The sequence below is a fragment of the Sander vitreus genome, chromosome 4 (genome assembly GCF_031162955.1).
Source record: "Sander vitreus isolate 19-12246 chromosome 4, sanVit1, whole genome shotgun sequence".
Classification (NCBI taxonomy): Eukaryota; Metazoa; Chordata; class Actinopteri; order Perciformes; family Percidae; genus Sander; species Sander vitreus.
The window spans coordinates 34,571,764-34,595,982 of NC_135858.1; the positions used below are offsets into that span (position 1 = coordinate 34,571,764).

The following is a 24,219-nucleotide window of genomic DNA, read 5'->3' on the forward strand; positions in this document are numbered from 1 at the left end:
ATTCTTTATGAATGTCCTTCCCTCCGCAGCTAAAAGAAAATCCCTCACAGGTTAACGAGGCCTTTATAACATCACGTTTCAATAAAAATGACTTCCTGACCCCTGACTGTGTGTGTGTGTGTGTGTGTGTGTGTGTGTGTGTGTGTGTGTGTGTGTGTGTGTGTGTGTGTGTGTGTGTGTGTGTGGAGACCCGCGTCTTCCTGTCCTTTCAAACGAGTGCACATCATGTCCCATCAAGCAGCTACGAACAGCTCAGGAAGCCATCTATCTTGCATATTTCTACCTTCAATCAAAAAGGGTAAGGATTAAATATAAATGGTATTCATATACTTCTACATACTGCTTTACATTTATCTACATACGTTGATGCTTTTGATGGTACAATATCAATACTTTTCGCTCGTCGTCTGTTGTTGATTTACAGCATCACTATGTCGTTTGATTGGTTGTTACGGTGGAAGTCTCGTGTCTAGGGCTGCCCCCTCTTATTTGACATCTACACCACTACGTTTTGGTTTGAAAAACTAATGTCTTTTGCTACGTTTACGCCTCACGTCCACACTACTCCGGTGTTTCCGAGCCCCTAAAACGGAGACATTTGGAAACAGTGCTGCCCCCATTTTGGTTTGAAGACTCCGGGGTTGCTTTGTAGTCTGGACGGGCACAAACGGAGACCTTTGGAAACGAGAACGCACGTCAGCCGGTCTTATCAGTTAGGTAGCTTACAGACCTTTCAGTAACAGTTCCACCGGTCTCAAAATGCTGCTTAAAGTGCTCATACTATGCTTTTTGGCTTTTTCCCTTTCCTTTATTGTGTTATATATCTTCTTTGTGCATGCTATAGGTTTACAAAGTGAAAAAGCCCAAAGTCCCCCCCCAAAGGGACTTACCATCTCCAACAGAAAAACCTGTTCACAAACTGCTCCAAACAGCTCTATTGTAGTCCAGCCTTTACTTCAGAGACAAACGTGGTCACTTTGTAACGCGTTATAATGCTCACCTAGCTGCTAGCATGGCACGCCCTCATACTCTGCTTCTGACTGGCTAGTAGTCCTTACCTAGGTACTGTCAGGGCACGCCCTCATACTCTGCTTCTGACTGGCTAGTAGTCCTTACCTAGGTACTGTCAGGGCACGCCCTCATACTCTGCTTCTGACTGGCTAGTAGTCCTTACCTAGGTACTGTCAGGGCACGCCCTCATACTCTGCTTCTGACTGGCTAGTAGTCCTTACCTAGGTACTGTCAGGGCACGCCCTCATACTCTGCTTCTGACTGGCTAGTAGTCCTTACCTAGGTACTGTCAGGGCACGCCCTCATACTCTGCTTCTGACTGGCTAGTAGTCCTTACCTAGGTACTGTCAGGGCACGCCCTCATACTCTGCTTCTGACTGGCTAGTAGTCCTTACCTAGGTACTGTCAGTGCACACCCTCATATTCTGCTTCTGACTGGCTAGTAGTCCTTACCTAGGTACTGTCAGGGCACGCCCTCATACTCTGCTTCTGACTGGCTAGTAGTCCTTACCTAGGTACTGTCAGGGTACGCCCTCATACTCTGCTTCTGACTGGCCAGTAGTCCTTACCTAGGTACTGTCAGGGTACGCCCTCATGCTCTGCTTCTGACTGGCTAGTAGTCCTTACCTAGGTACTGTCAGGGCACGCCCTCATACTCTGCTTCTGACTGGCTAGTAGTCCTTACCTAGGTACTGTCAGGGCACGCCCTCATACTCTGCTTCTGACTGGCTAGTAGTCCTTACCTAGGTACTGTCAGGGCACGCCCTCATACTCTGCTTCTGACTGGCTAGTAGTCCTTACCTAGCTACTGCGCATGTGCGACTCCCAACAAAGATGGGACAGAAGTGAGAGGTCTCACTCTGTAGCTAAAACTGAGAGCTCAACACACAGGGTGAAAAGAGGAGCTGCAGCAATGTGCATTACAACAACAATCTGGTGTTTTTTTGAAAATGAAACCATGTAAACCTATTCTGATATAACCTATAAATACAATTATGAACCTGAAAATGAGCATAATATGAGCACTTTAAAAAATAAAATATAGTAGTGTAGATGTAGCAGTAGTCGATTAGTCGACTAATCTAAGATTTCTTTAGTCCATTAGTCATTTTTTATGCTTTTTTTCCATGCTGAATGACTTATTCAACAAAACTTCTGAGCACATCTCCGATCAACACAAGATCTAGAGTGGTGTTTTTGCATTCTTCTCTGGAGAAACTACAGATCTGTGGATTAAACCAACTAATGGAGTAGTCGACAAAATGTTAGTCGACTAAGAACTTCTTTAGTCGAGGACAGCCCTACTCGCGTCTTCGTTATTATAATTTATTTGTTCTATCCTCATTTAGCATCTACAGTAAATAAACTCATCCTAATAATTGTCCCTCTTTTATAAAAAATATGTGGAGATTATAATTCTTTTGTTTTGGTGCCTTGTGTTGTTAAAGTGCTGCTTGTCTAAACGTCTTTAGAGCGAGGTAACAACGGGGTAGAACTCCTAAACCTTCTGAATGGTGTTTGATTAATGTTATCAATGAAAATAAGTCAATAACTAACAAACATTTCTGTGCAATTTCAGTACAGGTGTGACAGAACTTAGAGATATGGACATTATCATGATGGATTTAAGTGATTAAATAGTTTTTCGTGATTGAACCAAACAAACGAGGCGTGGTGTGATCACAGAAGGATGCGACATGAGAAAGATCATTTGGTTATTAAAGGAAAAATCTTATTTTCAGGTGTTGAACACAGAGCTGCTGAGGACGGGGAGACATATTTAGTTTAGTTTTTGGAGCAGAACGACATCTCTCAGCTTTAGTTCGGCTCTTGCTCTCACTCCTTTCTCTCTCTTTCTTCTGAAAAAAAAAGTTCATATTCGGTTTATTTGAATTCCACGAAGTTTTTTCTTACAAACCGTCTCCGTCCGCTGGCGTCTCACTCCTCGCTGACGCCGTGCTCCCACGCCACCTTCGCTTGCTCATCCTTGGTCGCGGCGATGATGGGCTGGGAGATCTTGCGCGGCATGGGCCGGGGGGGGGGGGGGGGGGGGTCCGACTGCGTGTTGTTCAGGGGGTCTTCCTCGGGGATACAGCCCTCTCTGAGGTAGGGTTTTGGAGGCAGCGCTGGGGGCGGCTCGTGGAGGTGGTACAGCGGCGGGTGGTGGGGGAGGTAGTGCGGGTGGAAGTGGTGGTGGTGGTAGTAGTAGAGGTGTTGGGGGTGTGGCAGCCCGTCCTGCTGTTGTTGTTGTTGTTGTTGTTGTGGAGCCCCTGTGGAGGCCGGACCCGGAGCTTGGGGCTGGATTTGTCCGCCTGCCTGAGCCGGGGTGACGCCTCCCGGGGCGGAGTGGCTGCGGCAGGGCGGGGGTTTGACTCCGTCCAGGACTTCAGGCTCCGAGAGGCTGTATCTGACGGGCTGGTAGGGCGACTCCAGGTCTTCCTGGTCCGTGGTCCAGGCCTGGCTGCTGGGGACGGACTCCAGGGTGTCTGTGCGGCTGGCCAGGCGGTCGGAGGAGGAGGCCGGGCCGCCGAAGTTGCTTTCGCTGAGGGAGGAGACGCCTGAGCTGGCGCTGCCCGACAGGGTGGAGTTACTGCCATCCAGGATGGACTGTGGACTGGTGGGCGAGGCAGGTATAGGGTGCAGGGGAGACTGGAGGGAGAGAGAGAGAGAGAGAGAGAGAGAAAAGAGAGAGAGAGAGAGAGAGAAAAGAGAGAGAGAGAGAGAGAGAGAGAGAGAGAGAGAGAGAAGAGGGTTAAAAGGACAGCCAGTATGTTTAATTGTAGCCCTGTTCGACTAGTATTACCAGGGGACCTCATGCGATTCCTCCACACAGTTGCTAGTAGCCAAGGAGGACACGGAGGATTGAATGTTGCTGTTGTCCTTTCTCAGTTTCTGCGTGGGAAAGTCACCGGACGCCACAATCTTCTGAACATAGTGATACTGAGAAATACAGACAGAGTTGTGTGGAGCTGATAGTCTTAATTAGCTTTGCAGCAACTCATTTGGCAATGGCTTGACATTCATTAATATCAAAACGTTGCACACTATAGCTTTAAAGAGGCATAAAATATGTTTATCATTTGCACTCATACTACCGTGCCTGATATTAATAGGTAGGGCCACAAGGAATCTGTGGACGCACAATTTTCCACCGATTTTAAACAAATAAAATAAAAAATAAAAATGTCATCCTGGATCACTGCTGAGAACTGTAAAAGAAATCCGCAGACTCCGTTTGGGTCTGATAATTAGCCAATTTCTTTGCTATAACCAAAGCTGCAGGATCACTCCCCTTATGTCGTCATAAAGGGAAGATTCCAGATCGGCCAATCTGAGCTTTCATTTTCTCAAAGACAGAGCAGGATACCCAGGGCTCGGTTTACACCTATCACCATTTCTAGCCACTGGGGGACCATAGGCAGGCTGGGGGAACTCATATTAATGTTAAAAAAACCTCATAAAGTGACATTTTCATGCCATGGGACCTTTAACAAAAAAGACAAAGAGAAAAAGGGCAGGATGAACTGAAGTAAGTCAAATGTTGTTGTTGAGTTTAGGAATTAAACTGACAACAGGAAGGTTAGAGGAGTAAAAAAGACAGAAACCAGACAACGAAAAGAAAAGAAGAGGAAGGTATCTGCCGTGAGAAAAAGCAGAAACTACAAACGGGAAACCAGACAGACACGAGGGAGACAACCTTTGATTTCTTTAATCTTCTGTTACGGTGACACACAACACCCGGAAATCAGTTTTTCTTAGCCTTTCTTTGGGGAGTGCAGACATACAGACAGACTAGCAGACAGACAGACAATCATCCAGACCAACATCAGGAGTGAGGAGGAGGAGGAGGAGGAAGAGGAGTAGGAGGAGGATACCTTTCTTAAGGAGCGCGCGGGGAGAGCTGGAGGGAGGTCGCTGACCTGGTGGTGGAAAGCGTCAAAGTGCATCGACAGGTGTTGCCCTACAGGGGGAGACACAGCAGGATCGGCTGAGAGAGATGCACACACACACACCTCAGACCAGAGAAGAAGAAGAAGAGGAAGAGGAGGAGGAGGAGGAGAATAGCGAGGGGGAAGAAGAGTGGGAGGTTGAGGCTAGATGGGATACAACGACGGCGACGACTAGTTAAGTTTAGGAACCGAAACGACTAGTTAAGTTTAGGAAAACGATTGCGGTTTCGAAACATGGGTGAAAATATGAAAATGATATTATTATTATTTTAGCCGAGATTTTGTGAGATTAAGCGTAATTTTGCGCAACTTCCGGCTGAGCTGTATCCCTTCTAGCCACAACCACGAGGGGGAAGACGAAGTAAAGGCTGTTTTATGCTTCTGCGTCAACTCCACGCCGTAGCTACGGCGTCGCTCCTATGGCGTTCTGCGTCGGGGTTGCCTTGCATCGCGGTGCGTTTCACCGCCATAACGCCCCTAGCGTGATAAGTCTGATGTGTTTATGAGTTTATGTTATGTTAGCATGCTAACTTTAGCACAACTGCCCACAAAGTACTGCTTGCTGGCGAAGTGCTAATTTCAAAAACATTCCTGACATACAGACACTTTACAAACGGATAACCCCGCCATTGTAACCAAAATATGTCTGAGTTTTAGAGCCCGACCGATAAAGGATTTTTAAGGCCGATACCGATACAAATATTTGAGGATTTAAAAATTCAATATTCCGATATATCGGCCGATATATTTAAATAAAAAATCCAGAAATGCGTAACAAAACAAACAGATTTCCCTAACATTAGTTATTTGTAGTTATTTGAGTCCTCACTAAAATAATATAATAATGCCGTTTGTTTTATTGTCTCAACAGAACAGAGGAACATCAAAATATATTAAAGTTCTGATAAATAAAATGTATAAAAATACAAACTTAAGATATGAAACTTAAAGTCCTTTGAACAAAAACACAATAACAACAACAGAATCACAGTGTTGCCAACAGGGACGTTGTAGTGCGCCCTCTGGTGGACAGACTATGCAGCGCCAACACTCAGAACATGGTTGAAGGGGGTTTCGTCCGTTTTTATTTAATTTTTTTAATATTCAATTATCAGAATCATTTGTCATTATGAATGATTCTGATGAATGAATATTTTTTAAATCGGCGATTATAAATGCCGATACCGATAGTTTGGAAAATGCCTTATATCGGCCGATAATATTGGCCCGCCTATATATCGGTCGGGCTCTACTGAGTTTATTTGCAAATAAGACAATAAGACAGACAATATAGTATGTCAGTGAACAAGCATGTTGCTACTCCCCACAGCAGGCTGCTTGAAACACCGACTATCAACACACAGGACGAGTTGACCAATCACAGTCCTTGCGGTCTGCGTCGCCTCGACGCGAAGTTACACATTTTTGGAGGTGCACGTCGAGCTACGGTGGAGGGCTCGGAGGGGTCTGCGGGGGTACGCCGTCGAATCTACGCAGAAGCATAAATCAGCCTTATGAAGATGGAAAGAAGGAAAGAGAAACGGAGAGAGAGAGAGAGGGAAGTAGACGTGGGCAGGAGGAGGAAAGAGGTTGGAGCAGAGAGGAGGTGGAGGAGTGTGTGGAGGAGGGGAGGAGTTTGAAGCAGCTGTTTTTATAAAAGATGGACGACATGACAGCTCCCCAAATGTAAAGCCCAAACATCCCGGTCGCCAAATAAATGTTTCCCAAAGATGGTTTCTGTCATTTGAGGTAGTTCTGATCACGCTAGTGTTTGTACAAGTTAGGGCTGGGCAATATATCGATATTATATCGATATCGCGATATGAGACTAAATTTCGTCTTATATTTTGGATATCGTAATATTGTAATATATTAAGTGGTGTATTTTCCTGGTTTTGAAGGCTGCATTAGAGTAAAGTGATGTCGTTTTCTGAACTTACCAACTGTTCTAGCTGTTCTATTATTTGCCTTTACACGCTTTGTCATTAAATCGACATTTCTGATGATTATTTATCAAAAATCTCATTGTGTAAATCATATTTTGTTAAAGCACCAATTGTCAATCCTACAATATCGTCGCAATATCGACATGCTATGCTATGCTATAAAAACGTGCTGAAACGTCATGATTGGCAGCTGGGATTGACTCGCGATTGGTCGGGGCGGATGTATGGGCGGGGCTTTGATACCGCGGCTCCACGGCCTTCATCACTACTGCACAGACTCTGGCTCCAACATTACAAGACGGCGGCCACCGTATCCGGGAGATTTCGGCTTCACGTTTGGACGGCAGGAGGAAGTGGAGACGTGTGGTCCATCTTTATATACGGTCTGTGGTCCAAGGGGGTTCTTTCAAATAGCCTTCAACTCCTTTAAACTCCAGTTTCTGGGGATTTTTATTTTATTTTATTTTTTTTTTAAATGGGAGCTGGTCCTGGTTTTTAAATGGTTTTGAGTCTATAAATAATAAATAAAACATCTGCATCGACAGACGGAAAAGTTTAGGACAATTCCGGGGCAAAATGAGCCTAGGGGGTTAATAACACACAAGTCGACCGTTCTCTGGGATATGTTTTCATGCTAATCGAATGTGACCAGTTTTAGTGCAAACCGCTAATTAGCTTGTAACGCTAGTCGTTGGGGCACAGGTAAAGTATGGCGCCTGCTTGTATATGTGAACGGTACCGTCTTTCTAAACTATATTTTTAATAAACTGTCTGTACACTTACAAAGTTCTCAATGCTTCGGTTTACATGTAGGGACCCTCATTATGCTACCATGGAAGTGTGGTGATATTTTGAGTCTTGTTAGTGGTGTAGAAATAGCGATTTCTTTTTACTTTAGCCGTGCCCCGAAGACTAGCGCTATAAGCTAATTAGCGGTTTTCGCTAAAACTGGTCACATTCGATTAGCATGAAAACATATCCCAGAGAACGGTTGACTCAGTACACATGTGTTATTATCCCCCCTAGGTTCATTTTGCGCCGGAACTGTCCTTTAAAAGGGTCAGTTCGACCAAATCACACGCTTAAAAAAAACCTTTCTGCCGAGCCTTGAAAAATAATATTGTACATCCTCTGTATAAGAAATATAACTCACCACTTAGTGAGTGATATGAACAAGATTTATTATTAGCAGAACGTGTTTCTTGTGCATTTAGAAATACCTGTTTTTGTGGTGTTGCTTGGTTCGGGAAGGTTTTCACTTTTTGCTCACAGTGGCAGGAGATGTCCATTGTGTCATTATCAATTTTTGAGAATATATTTGATCTATCTGACGTCATATGTACACACAATATTCACACAGGAGCACAAAACAACCGCACAGGAAAGCCGACAGTCATAACACGGAGAAAAAACACCCTGCACCCAATGTCATATGAATTACTGACAATAGATGAATTGAGCTGCTCACATTCCGCTGTGTTTAATTAGACTTCATTGTAATAGCAGAAATTCTATAAGATAATGATGAAGCTCAAACACATGTTGTTTTATCAGCGGAGTTTAGCCGCTCCTAACTGGAATGATCTGATCTGTTATAAAAGTCATTTAAAGTAAGGTAAACAAGTAATAAAATGACATATGCAGATGTTCATACCAAGGTAGACCAACAGGGACATTTCTGACTGGAAAATTAACACAACAACACAAAAATATACACACATACATAACAAACAAAGACACTTTTACACACATAAACACAACAAAACACACCGGTGACTCAACACATACACAAAAACACACACAATATAACACACACACACAGTTAGCAGAGCGTCATACCGTGAGGCAGGTTGCGTGGGGGAACCGGAGGCGCCAGGACACTGCCGACATGAGCGGAGAGGAACGGGAGGGCTTCTCTGGTACCACTGTCCAAACTCCAACTGCTGGGAGTGGTTAGGACTGGAGGAGGGGAGGGGAGGGAGAGGAGAGTGAGAGGAGAAAGACAGGAGAGGGAGAGGAGAGGAGAGTGAGAGGAGAAAGAGAAGAGAGGAGAGGGAGAGGAGAGGGAGAGGAGAAAAAGAGGAGAGGGAGAGGAGAGGAGAGTGAGAGGAGAAAGAGAAGAGAGGAGAGGAGAGGGGAGGGAGAGGAGAGTGAGAGGAGAGGGAGAGGAGAGTTAGTGTGTGGTAGAGCGAGTGAGAGAGTGACGTGGATTGGCTTGGGAGTGAGTACCGACAGCGAAAGAAAGTGTCCACCCTGTTCTGACCACGGTCGGAAAGCACAGGGGAGACACTTTGTTTGAAAAGTGAACCCTCTCTTCGATATCATGTTGTACACGGAGAAGGCGCCTCCATTTCTGGAGAGGTCCATGTCAGGCCTTGGCGTAGGGTCTGTGTCTACGTGTACCTGCGTACCTACATACCTATGGTGTGGATTCAACGCAGAACCTTAAATCAGGCTTATGTGTGAACGAGTGGCTTGAGCTCTCACCTTTCTCAGCGACGGAGAGGTTAGGGTCACTGCAGGGTTTGCATGGACCGATCACCTGATGGAACAATGCTCGCTGGAAGTTCGTTGGCTGAAGAGGAAGAGACAGAAAAACGTCAAACGTTAAGGTATCCAATCATACAATAAAATAGAATCACCGGCTGGCACAGAGGGATATAAAGAGAGATGGAGTACAGATAAATACAGGTTCAAAACGTGAATAGAAAGTCACTCCCAGCCCTCCGTACCTGTCCATTCTCAGTGATGTTGGTGTACATGGCGCTGCTCGGTCTCTCTCTGTGTGGCGGCAGCAGCATCAGCATCTCTCTGTTGTGTCTGTATTTGCCTGGCAGAGAAGGAGAGCCAACTGCAGACAGACAGACAGGAGATACGATATGAACAAATGTGTATGCATGTGTTTAAAAAATAAATTCTCCGTTAGTCTCCTGCGACCCCTGAATGTGAACCGTACTGAATCTGAGCCGCTCACCTCTGATGGTGGAGGGGGCGGAGTTAATCATCTGAGAGGGTGCGGAGTGGGTGGAGCTTAGGCTGGAGGAGGAGGGGCTCGCCTTCAGGGAGAAAGTAGTGACAGCAAGTAAATAAGTAGTAATAAGTAAATTGACTTTACACAATACAATACTGAGCGCAGCTTAGGGCTTTGGGAAAACACTGATCGACATTTTTTTTTTTACAATTTTCTGACATTTAATAGACCAAACAACCAATCGATTTATCCAGAAATGAATCGAAAATAATCGTTAGCTAAATAGCTTGCTAAAGCTGTTTTTTCAGTTTTCTTCCTCTTTAAACCATCGTTGTGCTGCTGTTCCATGAGAATGTTCTCTCTGTGGATCAGTGGTGTTATTTCATCTCTTTCATTGACCCCGACAGCGCAGGGAGCCACTGACCTGCATGCGGTAGAAGTCCTCGGGATGCTCCACCACCATGCCGTCAGCCAGGATCAGCAGGCTGCCAACGCCTGTCTCGCTGGAGTTGTGAGAGGAGAGAGAGGAGGAGGAGTTGCGCACCGGAGTCAAAACAGCTATGGCACTGGGAGGAGGGAACCAAAGAGGGAACCAAGGAGGGGACCAAAGAGGGAACCAAGGAGGGAACCAAAGAGGGAACCAAGGAGGGAACCAAAGAGGGAACCAAGGAGGGGACCAAAGAGGGAAACAAAGAGGGAACCAAGGAGGGAACCAATGAGGGGACCAAAGAGGGAACCAATGAGGGGAACCAAGGAGGGAACCAAATGAGGGGACCAAAGAGGGAACCAAAGAGGGGACCAAAGAGGGAACCAAAGAGGGAACCAAAGGAGGGAACCAAAGAGGGAACCAAGGAGGGAACCAAGGAGGGAATCAAGGAGGTGACCAAAGAGGGAACCAAAGAGGGGACCAAGGAGGGAATCAAGGAGGGAATCAAGGAGGGACGGTGGGAAGAAAGAGGAGCATAGAAGGAGAGGGATGAAGGGAGAAGATAAGGAGGGTAGGGGGGAGAGAGAGAAGGGGTAGAAACACAGGGAGGAGAGGAAAAAAAGGACAGAGCGAGGAGCCATGCATAGTACAACCGAAACAACAACCCAAACATGCATGTAGTATTTTGGTGGGATGAGAGCGATGCAGGAGTTTGCAGCCAAGATCATGCAAGAAGCAAGATATGGGGTGGTATGATGGGAGAGGAAGACGAAAAGAAAGAAAGAAAGAGAGAAAACGACAAAGAGAGAGAGAGAGAGAAAAGGACAATGGTAGAATGTCAGAAAGTGTGATGTGTGCAGCGGACCGTAGAACAAACACAGATGCAGTGAGGAAATTAGCGAAGATCGTTGACGAGAGACACAGCAGATGAAATCAGTGGTGAGCTTGTGAAGAAAGATGGAGCGGACGGTGAGAAGCTGTGTGTGTTGACTAGAGCTGCGAAGCTGAATCGATTAGTTGTCAACTATTAAATGATTCGCCAACTGTTTGGATAATAGATTAATCAGTTTAAGTAATTCTTTAAGAAAAAAAAACTTGTGTGATTCCAGCTTGTTAAATGTGATATGTTCTAGTTTCTTCTCTCCTCTGTGACAGTCAACTTCATATCTTTCAGTTGTGGACAAAACAAGACATTAGAGGACGTCATCTTGGGCTTTTTGGGAAACACTGATCCACATTTTTCACCATTTTCTGACATTTTAAAGACCAAACAATTTATTGATTAATCCAGAAAATAATCGACGGATTAATCAACAATGAAAATAATCCTTAGTTGCAGTCCTAGGTCATAACATCTCGGGTTGATTCACTCTCCAGACAGCAAGAGGAAACATGCGCAAAGAAATGTATGAAAGCCAGTCACTGAATAAACTTGCTATCGTTCATTAAAATGCAATAAACCTGACAGACGACAGCACAGACTCAGTGCCATTTAAAAATAGCCTGGATGCCGAACTTAGCCCCGCCCACAACATTTGAGGTCGGGAAGTTCGGTCTGGACTTGATCCGTTGTGGAGCAACTATGCTCGAACCAGAGCTGTTGGGACCAATCAAATTGTCAGGGCGGGCTTTATACGATGATGGACAGATGATCAACAGTAACGTAATCAACCACGTCACCAAAGAGAGCCCGGGTTGAATTTGTTTACAACAAAGACGGCCCTTAAAACGACGGTCTTAAAGCCACCATGGGCTTAGTGGTTAACGGTGGAACTGCACCGCTCTGGCCCAGAAAGACTTTTCCCATAGACTTTGCATGGCGAAAAAGAAACTTCTATATTTCAGCGGATAATTTTTTGGGGTACATCAACTTACCAGCCCAAACACTTAAAGGGTCCTTGTTTAAAACGTCATGTTTTAAACATTTTTAACTTACACTAATCCAGAGTTATTAAACTAGGCATGATGAACGTGCATCATAAATGCGAGCAGACCTGCGGGACTGCGCCCGCCCACCTTGCCCTGCACTGCCTATGCTCATATGACTGTTCTCCCGAGGTCCTGTAGCTGTAATAATGGATATAGCTAATGGTTGTAATTCACCATGTATTCTATTAATACATCCATGGTATTATCTTATGATACATCCGAGGGATGTATGTATGCTGTAAAGCCTGTAACGTGGATGTAACGTCATTAGCGTTTTCCAAACTGCCGGGGCTATCGGCTAGTAGCTAACATCAGCGGTAGCTAGCAGTTGATTTCTGTTGACAACTATGCGTCGCTCAACATACGTCACATAGTCCGTTGCTCTGATTGGTTGTAGGTCTATCCAATTGAGTGCAGAGGCATTTTCTTTCATGGTTGGGTTGAACTCGCCACACAATCACAGCCCAATGGAGCAGCATCAGACTCATATTCTGACTAGAATCTGAGTATGACCACGCCAGGCTAGTTTAAAATAGAAATCAAACTAAAACAATAACGCACAGTATCTACTGTCACAGAGACACATTAACTCCCTTGAATCATATTCACTCCTTAAACAAAGACATTAACTAAAGAAATGAACTAAAACTAACAAACTAATCGTTAGTTGCAGTCCTAGTGTTGTCTATACAGTGTGATGAGGACGTGACGTCTCACTTGAGGATGAAGTGAATATGTGTGTGTGTGTGTGTGTGTGTGTGTGTGTGTGTGTGTGTGTGTGTGTGTTGCTGACCTGTGTTGGTGCATGAGTTTGAAGCTCTCGGGGCTCATGGGGCTGTGAGATGCCAGGATCCCTCTGGGAGTGTTGGCTCCTGAACCGGCCTTTTCTAACCCGGGCAGACCCTGCAATGCCACATAGAAACACTGCTCTGAATATTCACACCGGCCACGTGCATTCATCCACATGTCGTGTGCCAAAATTGAGACAAGAATACGCCCTTTATTGTCTCCTTCAGGGGAAATCTGTCTTGGGAAGCTCGCACATATTACAGATGCAATTTACCCCGGGTAACATTCAATTAACCTCACACAAGACCCCCTACCTCCCCCCCCCACCACACGCGCACACATTACATCACACATAAATCCAAGACACAAGTGCTGTGCAGACACATTCACATGTCGGATTGTTGGATTAAATGGGACCTAGAAGAGGTGAAACGTTCAAAGTTGAAACAGTTCCGATTCCCAGCAGCTACACACTTCTCTTAGCTGAAAGCCCGATTACTCTCTCTTTGAAGAAGCTACTAATTAGCGTCCTTCGCTGTGGGGATGATCCACCCTTCCAGCACGGTTCCAAAAGAAAGACCCTCTTCTGGACTCAACATTGGTTTAGTTTTGTCCAATCATATTTCGGCTCACGGTGAGCTTACAAAAGTTGTGTGCGTCTCATTATTTTTCTCCTCTAAGCTCTGCAGTTAGGTGGGGACTAGAGGCAAAAAAAATAATTTAAATATTTTAGGTTTTTAAGCTATTTTGCTTCCATAACGTGTCTTTTTTCAGACTAGTGGGAATTCATGTGTTTATTTTACGTCACTTTGTCTATTTATGTCTGTAGATTTGTCTTAAATTCAACAAAAGTTAGCAACATTTCAGAAAACGTGTAATACAATATAGAAAAAGTCTTAATGTAATTTATCAACTGGTGAAGTGTGATGGCGATATATCTGATATTTGATAATAAGTTTTGTTCTCAGACTCAATTAGCCAAAAGTCTCCACTTCAGCAGAACCTACAAACACCAAACGTTCCCCTTTCTTTCCTATCCATATTCTGAAGCTTTTTACAGAAAGTCTTCGTACATATGTCATTCATAGCATGATTTATACAATATATTTATTCATAAAACATGTAGAAAATAGACTGGCTTCTGAAAGAATTTTCTGATTTGTGGAGTGATAAAAAGAGATATCTAAAATCTCCATCCACACGGAAACGCTTTTTGGTATAAACGCACGTTTTGCATCATTTTGGCCGATCGTCCAAACGAATCCTGTAAACGCACTGCCTGAAGACGCACTTTTTTGAAACCTGGTCCCAGGATGAAAAAAATCCGAAAACGCCGCCCTCGCGTCTTCATTTGGACGGCGAAGCCGCATACTTGCGCATCGACGGTGTCATCGCCACACCCCTCGGCCTCTAGCCTTCGACCTCTTATCCCGCGACGACGTCTCATAACAACAACAACAGCAATTCACTATTGCTCCACACAAACGATTCTGGTTTCCTTGCACTAGCCATTTTCGTGGTCTTCTCCGTTTTTCTCATTTTTAGCAGACACAGCGCCACCTATAGGCCTGGAATATGAAGTAGCGTGTTGAGTCATTTACAAATGGATCCGTTTGGACGCACATTTTCTTGAAACGATGCAAGGGAAGACGCGGGGGGGGGGGAAGAGATCGTTTTGATACGTGTGGATGTGGCCTAATATGTCAACAAACATGTAACAGGATCTTTATCCAAATGTGCAACTGAATGCATATTTAATAAGCGAATACCTCAGTTGCATATGTAAATTGTCAGAAAATTTCTAATACAAAAAAATATTATCTGAACTGGGGAAGTTTTATGTTAATTTATATGAGTTCACATATTTTCCTATTCACCTGTAGTCTCTCTAAACTTAGATACAGACTAATTCACCTGTAGTGTTTCCCCTTAAAAAAAGCTTACAAATCTAATAAAGTAAAACTCTGCTGGTGTGAATGTTCTGCTGCGCTCACGTGGCAGAGGCTGCTCCGCATCATCTGGAACTGATCGATCAGCTTCTTGTGCAGGGGACGCATTTCTGGGTGCACCAGCTTCTCGTGCATGGCCAGGCCGACTCCGAGGATGTGAACCTGCGGGGGAGAAAACAAAGAGAGTCGATGTTAGTCGTTTCACTCGCTCGGAGCTTTCAGAAAACTCTCTCCTGTGACTCCCAACCCGGTTCTACTTTCGTGGTTACTCTCTGTGACTGTAGGATGCTCCATAATGATTGTGGTGAACCTCTGAACTTCTGTCTGGCGCTTAAATCAGGTTTGTAAATGAGCGCACATGTGGAGCATATAGTTGGTTAGATAAGGTCTCACCTGCTCCTGCATCAGGTCTTTGAGCTGTGTGATTTTCTCTGTGTCTTCAGGGTGGCTCGTAATGTACTCCTTATCAAAGAAAGCCTGGTGACAAAGAAATCATGGCACACAATACCACTTAAAACATTATCAAACTACAGAGGACATGCACCTTTAATACTGTCTTTAACAAATATAATTAATAATAAGCTGTGGGTTTATTGAGCCTTTTCGGAACATAAAGATAAACGAAAATGTTACAGAATCGCCTGTGAATATTTCGCATTAAAACCATTTATACTGGCAATGTTGTCGTTTTTGCCAAAAGCTAACATTGAGCTACCATAAACTCTAAGTGAGGTGTTGTTGTTTACTCTGGTAAACAGTTGCAGTGTAGTTTATATGTCTAAGGCTTTTATTGTGAAAGGTAAGAACGGAAAGAGTGTCTCTGGCAAACGCTGCCCAGATGCAGCCTCCTCATATGATCCTCATAATAAGTAAACTAAAGATTATTTTTGGGGGATTTTTAGGCCTTTTTTTCGACTGGACAGCTGACAGGAAAGGGGAGAGAGAGAGAGAGGGGGGGGGGGGGAATGACATGCAGCAAAGGGCCGCAGGTTGGAATTGAACCCGCATCTGCTGCGGTAAGGACTGAGCCTTTCTACATGGGGCGCATCCAGGCTCAACCAGGTGAGCTACCAGGGCGCCCCACAACGTGATTGGTTGATGTTTTATTTGCAGTGCGAAAAGCTCCGAAAAACCGTCCACGTTCCGAGAAAGATATTGCATTTCTTTATCGCCGCGTAATATTCGCGATCTGTCTAGAAGTACTCTGACATATATTAACGTGCAAATTAATAGCAGGGTTTCCCCCAGAAAGGTTGCTAAGTGTTTTTTGTTTTTTACGAAGGCCCGGCTCAGGCCTGTCACAGATTGATGGCAGCATTAAGGTAGGGCCTCATAGTTTCTGTGATAACAGAATCATGGACGGAATCGCGAAATTGAGAGTTTAAAAAAGCTTAACACAGATTTCATAGGGCCCTACGTTAAGTCAGTGCTAAAAGTTAGCTGGAGATTTGAAAATATCACCACGTCTAAGTTTCCAACCAAGCTGCTCTACTGTAACTGTAGTTTAAAAAACATAATTAAAATACATAAAAAAATAATTCCCAGAGACTTAGGCCCGGTGGGCCACCAGGCTTGCAATACACTGAGGGGAAACCCTGAATAGCACGTATAAACGTCCCCGGTGTGTAAAATCCTTCACTTTCAAAAACAGACATTAACGTGCCAACAGCGGTTACTATCAAAAGACTGTCAACCTGAATTTAACATTTAATATTTAGCGTTGACGCCTTTTGTCTGACCTCTTGGTATCTGGCGATGCCTCCGTTCACGGCGGCATCGATGACTCCGTTCAGCGTCATGCTGAGCAGGTTGATGTTGCCGTGCAGCTGCTTGTGCTGGTACTGGCCGATGAGGGTCCGCAGCTCCTGGTTCTTATTCTCCACCACGGAGAGGGCGTTTTCTAACGGACTCACCTCCACCTGAGGGACGGACGCAGAGACAGAGAAGGAAACCATAAACAAACATCAGCGAGCTGGGCGGTATGGAGAACATCAGATATCACGATACTCTTTACAAAATACATCGATGTGGATATTGCGACGATATTGTTGGGTTGACATTTGTCCTTTCACAAAATATTTTCACAAGTAGATTTTAGATAAATAATCGTCAGTAATGTGGATATAAAAACTAAAGTGGGTAAAGGCATATCATAAAACAGCTAGAATAGTCTCTAAATCACTTTACTGTAATGCAGCCTTTAAAGCCAGGAGTAAACTACACACATATCACGGTATTACGCTATGTGTATATGTATATCGATATAATATCGATTTATTGCCCAGCCCTAATAGAGACTACAGTGAAAGTTTCCCGTGTGTATTATTATAGATTATCTTTTGAATCTATTTATATATATAAATATCTTTTGATGTGTTTCATTCACTCACCAGCTCTCTCTTGTCCACCTCGAACCAGCGTGAGATGCCAGGCAGAGGGTGAGTGAGGATCAGCGTCGTCCTCTCGATCCAAAGACTCTGAAATAATGAGTTGAATACGTTCATTTGATATAGCACCTTTTACAGACACGGTCACAAAGTGCTTCACCTGATAACATTGTTGAAATGAGACCCAAACAGTGAAAACAAACACACAACACAAGAAAGTGCCCTGAAACCACAGGGTTCAAGATTGTGATATGTACAAATATGTTCAGCATTTTCTAATAAAAAACAAAGGGGATGTATTTATACCAGCACCTTGGCATAAAGGCTTTGGGTAAACAGCAAAACAGTGGTTGCACACAAGGCACTTCTGCATAAAGTCTGCACTCATACATAAAATACAAACACCAAACACGCCTTCTAGTGAGTCATAAGTGATGATTGAGAGGGATTACTTTTCTATGAGTGTGTACATTTTTTTTTTTTTAAGGAAAGCATTGCATATTATACCTTTAAGGTTTACATTATAAGAGTCTATCCTGGAGCAGTTGATAGAAATCCAAATGTGGAACAAGATTCTTTCAGAGAGGAGACAAATCTGCAAATAAAAAAAAAAAATGATATGAAGGCAGTCTCACCTTGAACTCATTGTCTCTGTCTTTGGGTCCTTTGTGGAAGGGTCGGTCGTATCGGAAACGCCGAACGTTGTTGACCCGGTAGAAGCTCTTGATGCGATCGGGGACTCTGTCCATCTGGAGGACGCTGACGCTGTCCGGCACCGGAGTCACCGCGTAGATCTGCAGGTCTGAGCCCAGGAGGGACGGAGGTCAAAGAAAGAACTGGACAAAAGGAGCATGTAGACTCAGACCGGTTTGACTGGTGGTCACCGTACACTTTATGACCCTAAAAACTAACTCAGTAACAAGAGTTTACACCTACAACAGTATGGTCATGATGTTTATAAGGACTCCTACAAACTGGCTGCGTGGCGTGAGCGTGGCTTGAGCGTGGCGTGTCAGCTGCGTGGCGGCTGCCAGAGGTGTCAAAAGTATTCACATTCATTACTCAGGTGGAAGTATAGATACTAGGGTTTAAAACGACTTCTGTAGAAGTTGAAGTATAAGTAAAAGTGTAAAAGTACTGGTTTCAAAACTACTTAAAGTATAAAAGTAAAAGTAATGTAAGGGGAAAAAAATGCCATTAAGGACAAAAGCTTAGGCCGTGCCACAGGGGCCTATAGTGCACTACCCCACCTCCCCAAAAAAACATTTTTCTAAAGGCCATAATGACTATAATGTTATATTAAAATGTTAATGTTGAAAAATGTGGGATGCACCTGTTTCAGCCGCATTTATGCCCATTGAAAATGAACGCATTTTAGCACAATGCAAATACATTAAAGGACCATATATGTGTACTACTGACTATTAACGTGTTTCATGGAGTGGAAGATGTGATGACTAGTTGCTTATAAGTATTGTAATGGTGCAAAAAGTCAAACTTCAGAGGCATGTTATCAATAGCCTTTATTGGAATGTAAATGTACACCCAAGCTTAGCTGCAGGAATCTGTGAGGGCAACGGATGTAAGATAACAAAACTGGACAAATAGAAAATTGCCGGTGCTTGGTTGGAACATTTCGCTCTTCGTACATACATACAGTACGTCTTCTCCGTGAGTGTGTGTGATTTGTGTCATGTGGAGGTGCGCTGGATCGCGTACAAACCAATAGGGTGTCGGAATAGTATATGTTTATACTTCTCATCCAACCACAACCAAATTCACTCTCTCTGGATGGTGCGATTGATCTGGATAGGTTTTAGTTTTTTTGTGACAAGCCGGAATGAAAACAAGCCAAACTGAAATAGGAGTAACGAGGCCATTTTTAAAATGTAAGGAGTGGAAAGTACAGATCATTGCGTGAAAATGTAAGGAGTAGAAGTAAAAAGTCTGCTGTAAAATAATGACTCCAGTAAAGTATAGATACCCAAAATTTCTAACAAAGTATTTGTACTTTGTTACTTGACACCTCCGGCGGCTGTGTGGCGTTTTCTATGTCTTTACACACCAGAAACTGCTGCTGCTAGCCTCGTCTGTACATATGTATGTTGATAAAATGAAATAATAGCGTGTTCTTCAACTTCATTTTGTCAACATTTTTGTGTTTGTACATATTTCGATATATATATTTTTTATATTTCAATTCCCTTTCCTGAGATAATAAAGTCCACGTTATTGCTTTATCAGAATCCAATTAAATACTTTCAAACATCAAAATGTCATTTATTAAATGTATTTGTGTCTAAATGACATATAAACGTCTTTTCCTATTCTATTTTGCCTGGAAACGCTTCCAACACGCTTGAGTTTCGAGTGAAAAATAGGCGTCGGTTATATTTCTAGCATGCATGCATTTTCAGCGCGGCTGCGTGTCACGCAGGCAGTGTGCAAGCTCTAACCTGTTAACACGGGAGCCGAAATAAAAACGGACGCGCCACGCAGCTGACACGCTCACGCCACGCAGCCAGTGTGCAGGAGCCCTAAGAGATATTCCAGAATAATTCTCATAATAATCAATAATTCATTTTGCTGCAGAGATGCAAAAAAACACTCTACATAAGGATACACTGTGCTTCACACTGCAGAATGGCTTCGTCGGGCTGATTGGGGTGCTGCATCGCAATGGCCTGTGGGAATTCTCCCAGCATCCTTTGCTGGAAGGCCTCTAGCCTTTCGTAGTCATGTCCGCGACAGACAAACTCTTTGTTCTGGTGTGAATGAATTAAAACAAAACACAGAAAAAACAAATGCAAGTATTGAAAGCAAATATAGTATCTTTATATATTCACACAAAAGATTTAGGACACGATGAAACCGTTTTAGAACGCTGAAAGGAAAAGTTGCAGCTGATCAAGTCAGTAACAAACTGTCGAAATGTTTTTAATGGAGGCTCAATGAGCGCCCACAAGTGCGAGAGTAAGTTAAAGGAGAAATCCAGCAGATTTTTTCCTGAATCTTGATCGTTAGAAATTTCCGAGTACTGTCGATAGGAAAAAAAACGACCAAAATCGGTGCTAGCAAACTGGAGTTGCTGCAGCTAATGGCCAGAGCTCCCAGTTAGCTAAAATGCCAGTTGTGGGGGCATGTTCGCAAGAGTGCCTTTTTGCCTCTTAGTAGACACAAAATGCAATTATCTGTGCAACATGAACAGGGCCCTTACACTACGCTCCAATCTGCACACTGCTGTTTACCATTGCCTGCAACAACTGAATTCCCACGGGACTTCAGCGCGAGACTACAGCTAGCCTTCAGTAACGCTATTACTGTGCAAGCCACAGGCATCATTTGGACCGTTACCATGTAGTTACATAGTCACTGATATGGTCATAACCACTACAGTGCTCAACTAAACTATTTTTGAGGGGGAAATAAACTTCAAGTTTTTGCCGCGAAGGCATGACCTCCGTGATCGACTCTTCTTGGCTTTCGGTGAAGCGACCGATGGAAAAAGAGATCGGTGACAGTACAAACTTTGAATTTAAACGGTTTCTTCACAATGTCTGAGATGAAAACGCATCTTGTTGTCATGTGAGGGCCCAGTTCATGTTCAGGAATTTTAATTGCATTTTGTGTCTGTTAAGAGGCCCAAAGGCACTCTTTAGAACATGCCCCCACAACTGGCATTTTAGCTAACTGGGAGCTCTGGCCATTAGCTGCAGCAACTCCAGTTTGCTAGCACCGATTATGGTCGTTTTTTTTCTCCTATCGACAGTACTCGGTGACATCTAGTGATCAAGATTCAGGTAAAAATCTGCCAGAATTCTCCTTTAAGAGAGAGAGCGGCGTTAAAACAAAGCAGTCAATCAGAGAACTAACGCATTGTTTTTGCAGTTTCTTCACAACTAGAAATGAAACTGTAGCAAGCATCTCATATCACTGTCCTCATTCATATTTTAAGATGCTACAAATGATATCCAGCTACAAAACCCCCCCCGAAAAGTCGACAGTTAGAACAGAAGTAAAAAGGGTTGTTGCTATGGAGATGATACACTGTCTCGTCACAGACAGGCATGCTCTCCGGTGCATCGCGACATGGGCTTAAGGCTTTTATATCTGTTTCAGTAAAAACATTCCAGACAGTACACCTGCATTAGTGAGCATTTATAAAAAAGCTACGGCGAATCGAAAAGATAAAGTTTGAACTCACTCTGAGGAAGAAGGGGAACTTCCTGCCGTAGAATCCAACCCTGAAGAACTCCGGCTCCAAACGCTGCTGCTCCATGATGTTGTCATAATACGCAGCCTCCATTTTCTGCACACCGGCACACGCGCACAGTACAGAACTCACGTTGTTGTTAATGTTTTCAGGACATGTCAAACTGAGAGCGATATTACGTAACCATATCTTAGCTGTTGCTGCGTTTTGTAGATTGTGAGTCACTGATTTACCACAAACCACAGTTTGTGACGTGTCATGCAGCTTACCCGTATCCAGCTGAGGCTCTGGTAGTCGTACAGTGATTCATACTGGAAGGCCAGCTCCCTGCACAGAGGGATGCCAAACTCCCAACACTGGTGGACACACACAGAAACACACTTCTTTAGTGTGGCTTTAAGCAACAAAAAAAAACAATGTTCACTTTAATATGAGCTCTACCCTAACCGTTGTTGAAGTAGTCAATCAACAGCTGTGCATGACCTTTTCATTCGATATATTAGGAACCCCTGTGTGTGTGTGTGTGTGTGTGTGTGTGTGTGTGTGTGTGTGTGTGTGTGTGTGTGTGTGCACATGTGTGTGCGCAAGAGAGATCCTGCACTTACTGAATTAAAAACGTTATTTTATTAAAGAAATTGGCAGAACATTGGTCTGAACACCAAAGGCACCTTTTTAAAAAACGGAATGACATTTTAAAGTGCAGTTTTCTTCTCTCTTTCAATAACTCAATAAAATATCCTGGAGGGTCTCTTGCCAGGGTTTCCCCAAAAAACAACGTCACAGACTGACGGCAGCGTTAATGTAGAGCCAAATAGTTTCTGTGACAACATAAATCATGGACGGAATCGCGAAATTGATGAATGAAAAAAAGCTATAAGACCGATTCCATAGGGCCTCGCATTAAGTCAGTGCTAAAATCTAACTGGACATTTCAAAATAGTTTCCAACCGAGCTGTAAAAAAACTGTACTTTTAAAAAACATCTTAACATTAACAAATAATTCCCAGTGGCTTATTATTATTAAAGTTTATTTAGATAGGGACAGATACAAAAAGCATAGATAAGCTGATGTAGTAGTCATCTGATGTTATGTATCATAGTGTTTTTAGCTGAAGCTAATTCACGACACGTGTCCCTAGTAGGACTTTTGGTCAAAAATAAAAATACAGATTAGCATTATTAAAAATAAGATAGAGATGAAATAAAATGGAATGAAAGGAAAAAGGAAAAAAGTATACAGAGAGAGCACAGTGTAAAAACTAAATATGAGAGCAATATTGTTCCTGAATTAGCCACAATTTGGTATTTTTTTTTGAAGGCGGCTAATGTTGGGATACATTTCAAGTGGTCCACCAGGCTTGCAATACACTGAGGGAAACACTGCTTTCGCGATGCTTTTACTGCCCAGGTTGATATCTCACCTTCACCACGTCACTCATTTCATATATTAGAACTCAATGTGTATAGTATATCTATCTTGTGCATCTGTAACATTGCTGTCTGTGTACAGCTGTGTTGTCCTCATCCTCTCACCTTCCCCTTGTTGAAGTAGTGGATGACTTTGCGGCAGAGCCCCTCCTTGCGATGCCACTCAGTCTGAGCGGGATAATGCAGGAAGTCCTTCAGAGGCCGCTGGTCCCAGTGCAGCAGCTCCCAGTACAGCAGCAGAGTGAACGCAGCCTCTGTGGACGCACCAGCCAGTCAGGCATCTTTCACACAGTGTGTATACTGTATATATTTACTGATATCACAAAGTCTGCCAGGATACGGTAATAATCTGAGTCAGTTCAGGGGCCTGCGACCGATACGAGGCGATACAATCAGCTTTCACATTTATTCGTATTCAGAAAAAGCAACTAAAATATGATTTGACATTTTAATTACTAAGCTCTTCCAGACATTTGAATTAAAAATAAACTACTCTTAAAGACAAGGATAGGTATCGATATTATCGGATCGTTGAGGATTGAATCGATATACAGTCAGGTCCATAAATATTGAGACATCGACACAATTCTAATCTTTTTGGCTCTATACACCACCACAATGGAGTTGAAATGAAACGAACAAGATGTGCTTTAACTGCAGACTTTCAGCTTTAATTTGAGGGTATTCACATCCAAATCAGGTGAACGGTGTAGGAATTACAACAGTTTGTATATGTGCCTCCCACTTTTTAAGGGACCAAAAGTAATGGGACAGATTAACAATCATAAATCAAACTTTCACTTTTTAATACTTGGTTGCAAATCCTTTGCATTCAATTCCAGCCTGAAGTCTGGAAGGCATAGACATCACCAGACGCTGGGTTTCATCCCTGGTGATGCTCTGCCAGGCCTCTACTGCAACTGTCTTCAGTTCCTGCTTGTTCTTGGGGCATTTTCCCTTCAGTTTTGTCTTCAGCAAGTGAAATGCATGCTCAATCGGATTCAGGTCAGGTGACTGACTAGGCCATTGCATAACATTCCACTTCTTTCCCTTAAAAAACTCTTTGGTTGCTTTCGCAGTATGCTTGGTCATTGTCCATCTGCACTGTGAAGCGCCGTCCAATGAGTTCTGAAGCATTTGGCTGAATATGAGCAGATAATATTGCCCAAAACACTTCAGAATTCATCCTGCTGCTTTTGTCAGCAGTCACATCATCAAT

General features: G+C 43.6%; 2 protein-coding genes across 2 annotated transcripts in view; one reads left to right on the forward strand and one right to left on the reverse strand.

Annotated features, from left to right (window-relative positions):
* Positions 1-24,219, forward strand: part of LOC144517362 (uncharacterized) — a 403,478-nt gene that overhangs the window by 249,862 nt on the left and 129,397 nt on the right. The window lies entirely within an intron of this gene.
* Positions 1,678-24,219, reverse strand: part of dock3 (dedicator of cytokinesis 3) — an 89,660-nt gene continuing 67,118 nt past the window's right edge. The window contains exons 32-48 of the mRNA XM_078247340.1: positions 23,106-23,254; positions 21,842-21,928; positions 21,564-21,668; positions 19,983-20,124; positions 17,995-18,161; positions 17,363-17,449; positions 16,712-16,891; positions 15,366-15,449; positions 15,018-15,134; positions 13,028-13,137; positions 10,303-10,381; positions 9,882-9,963; positions 9,640-9,758; positions 9,395-9,482; positions 8,747-8,866; positions 4,887-4,972; positions 1,678-3,660 (exon numbers count right to left, since the gene is read on the reverse strand). Coding sequence (XP_078103466.1) covers positions 2,950-3,660; positions 4,887-4,972; positions 8,747-8,866; positions 9,395-9,482; positions 9,640-9,758; positions 9,882-9,963; positions 10,303-10,381; positions 13,028-13,137; positions 15,018-15,134; positions 15,366-15,449; positions 16,712-16,891; positions 17,363-17,449; positions 17,995-18,161; positions 19,983-20,124; positions 21,564-21,668; positions 21,842-21,928; positions 23,106-23,254 — 2,513 coding nt within the window. The 3' untranslated portion in view covers positions 1,678-2,949. The remainder of the gene's footprint in view (positions 3,661-4,886; positions 4,973-8,746; positions 8,867-9,394; positions 9,483-9,639; positions 9,759-9,881; positions 9,964-10,302; positions 10,382-13,027; positions 13,138-15,017; positions 15,135-15,365; positions 15,450-16,711; positions 16,892-17,362; positions 17,450-17,994; positions 18,162-19,982; positions 20,125-21,563; positions 21,669-21,841; positions 21,929-23,105; positions 23,255-24,219) is intronic.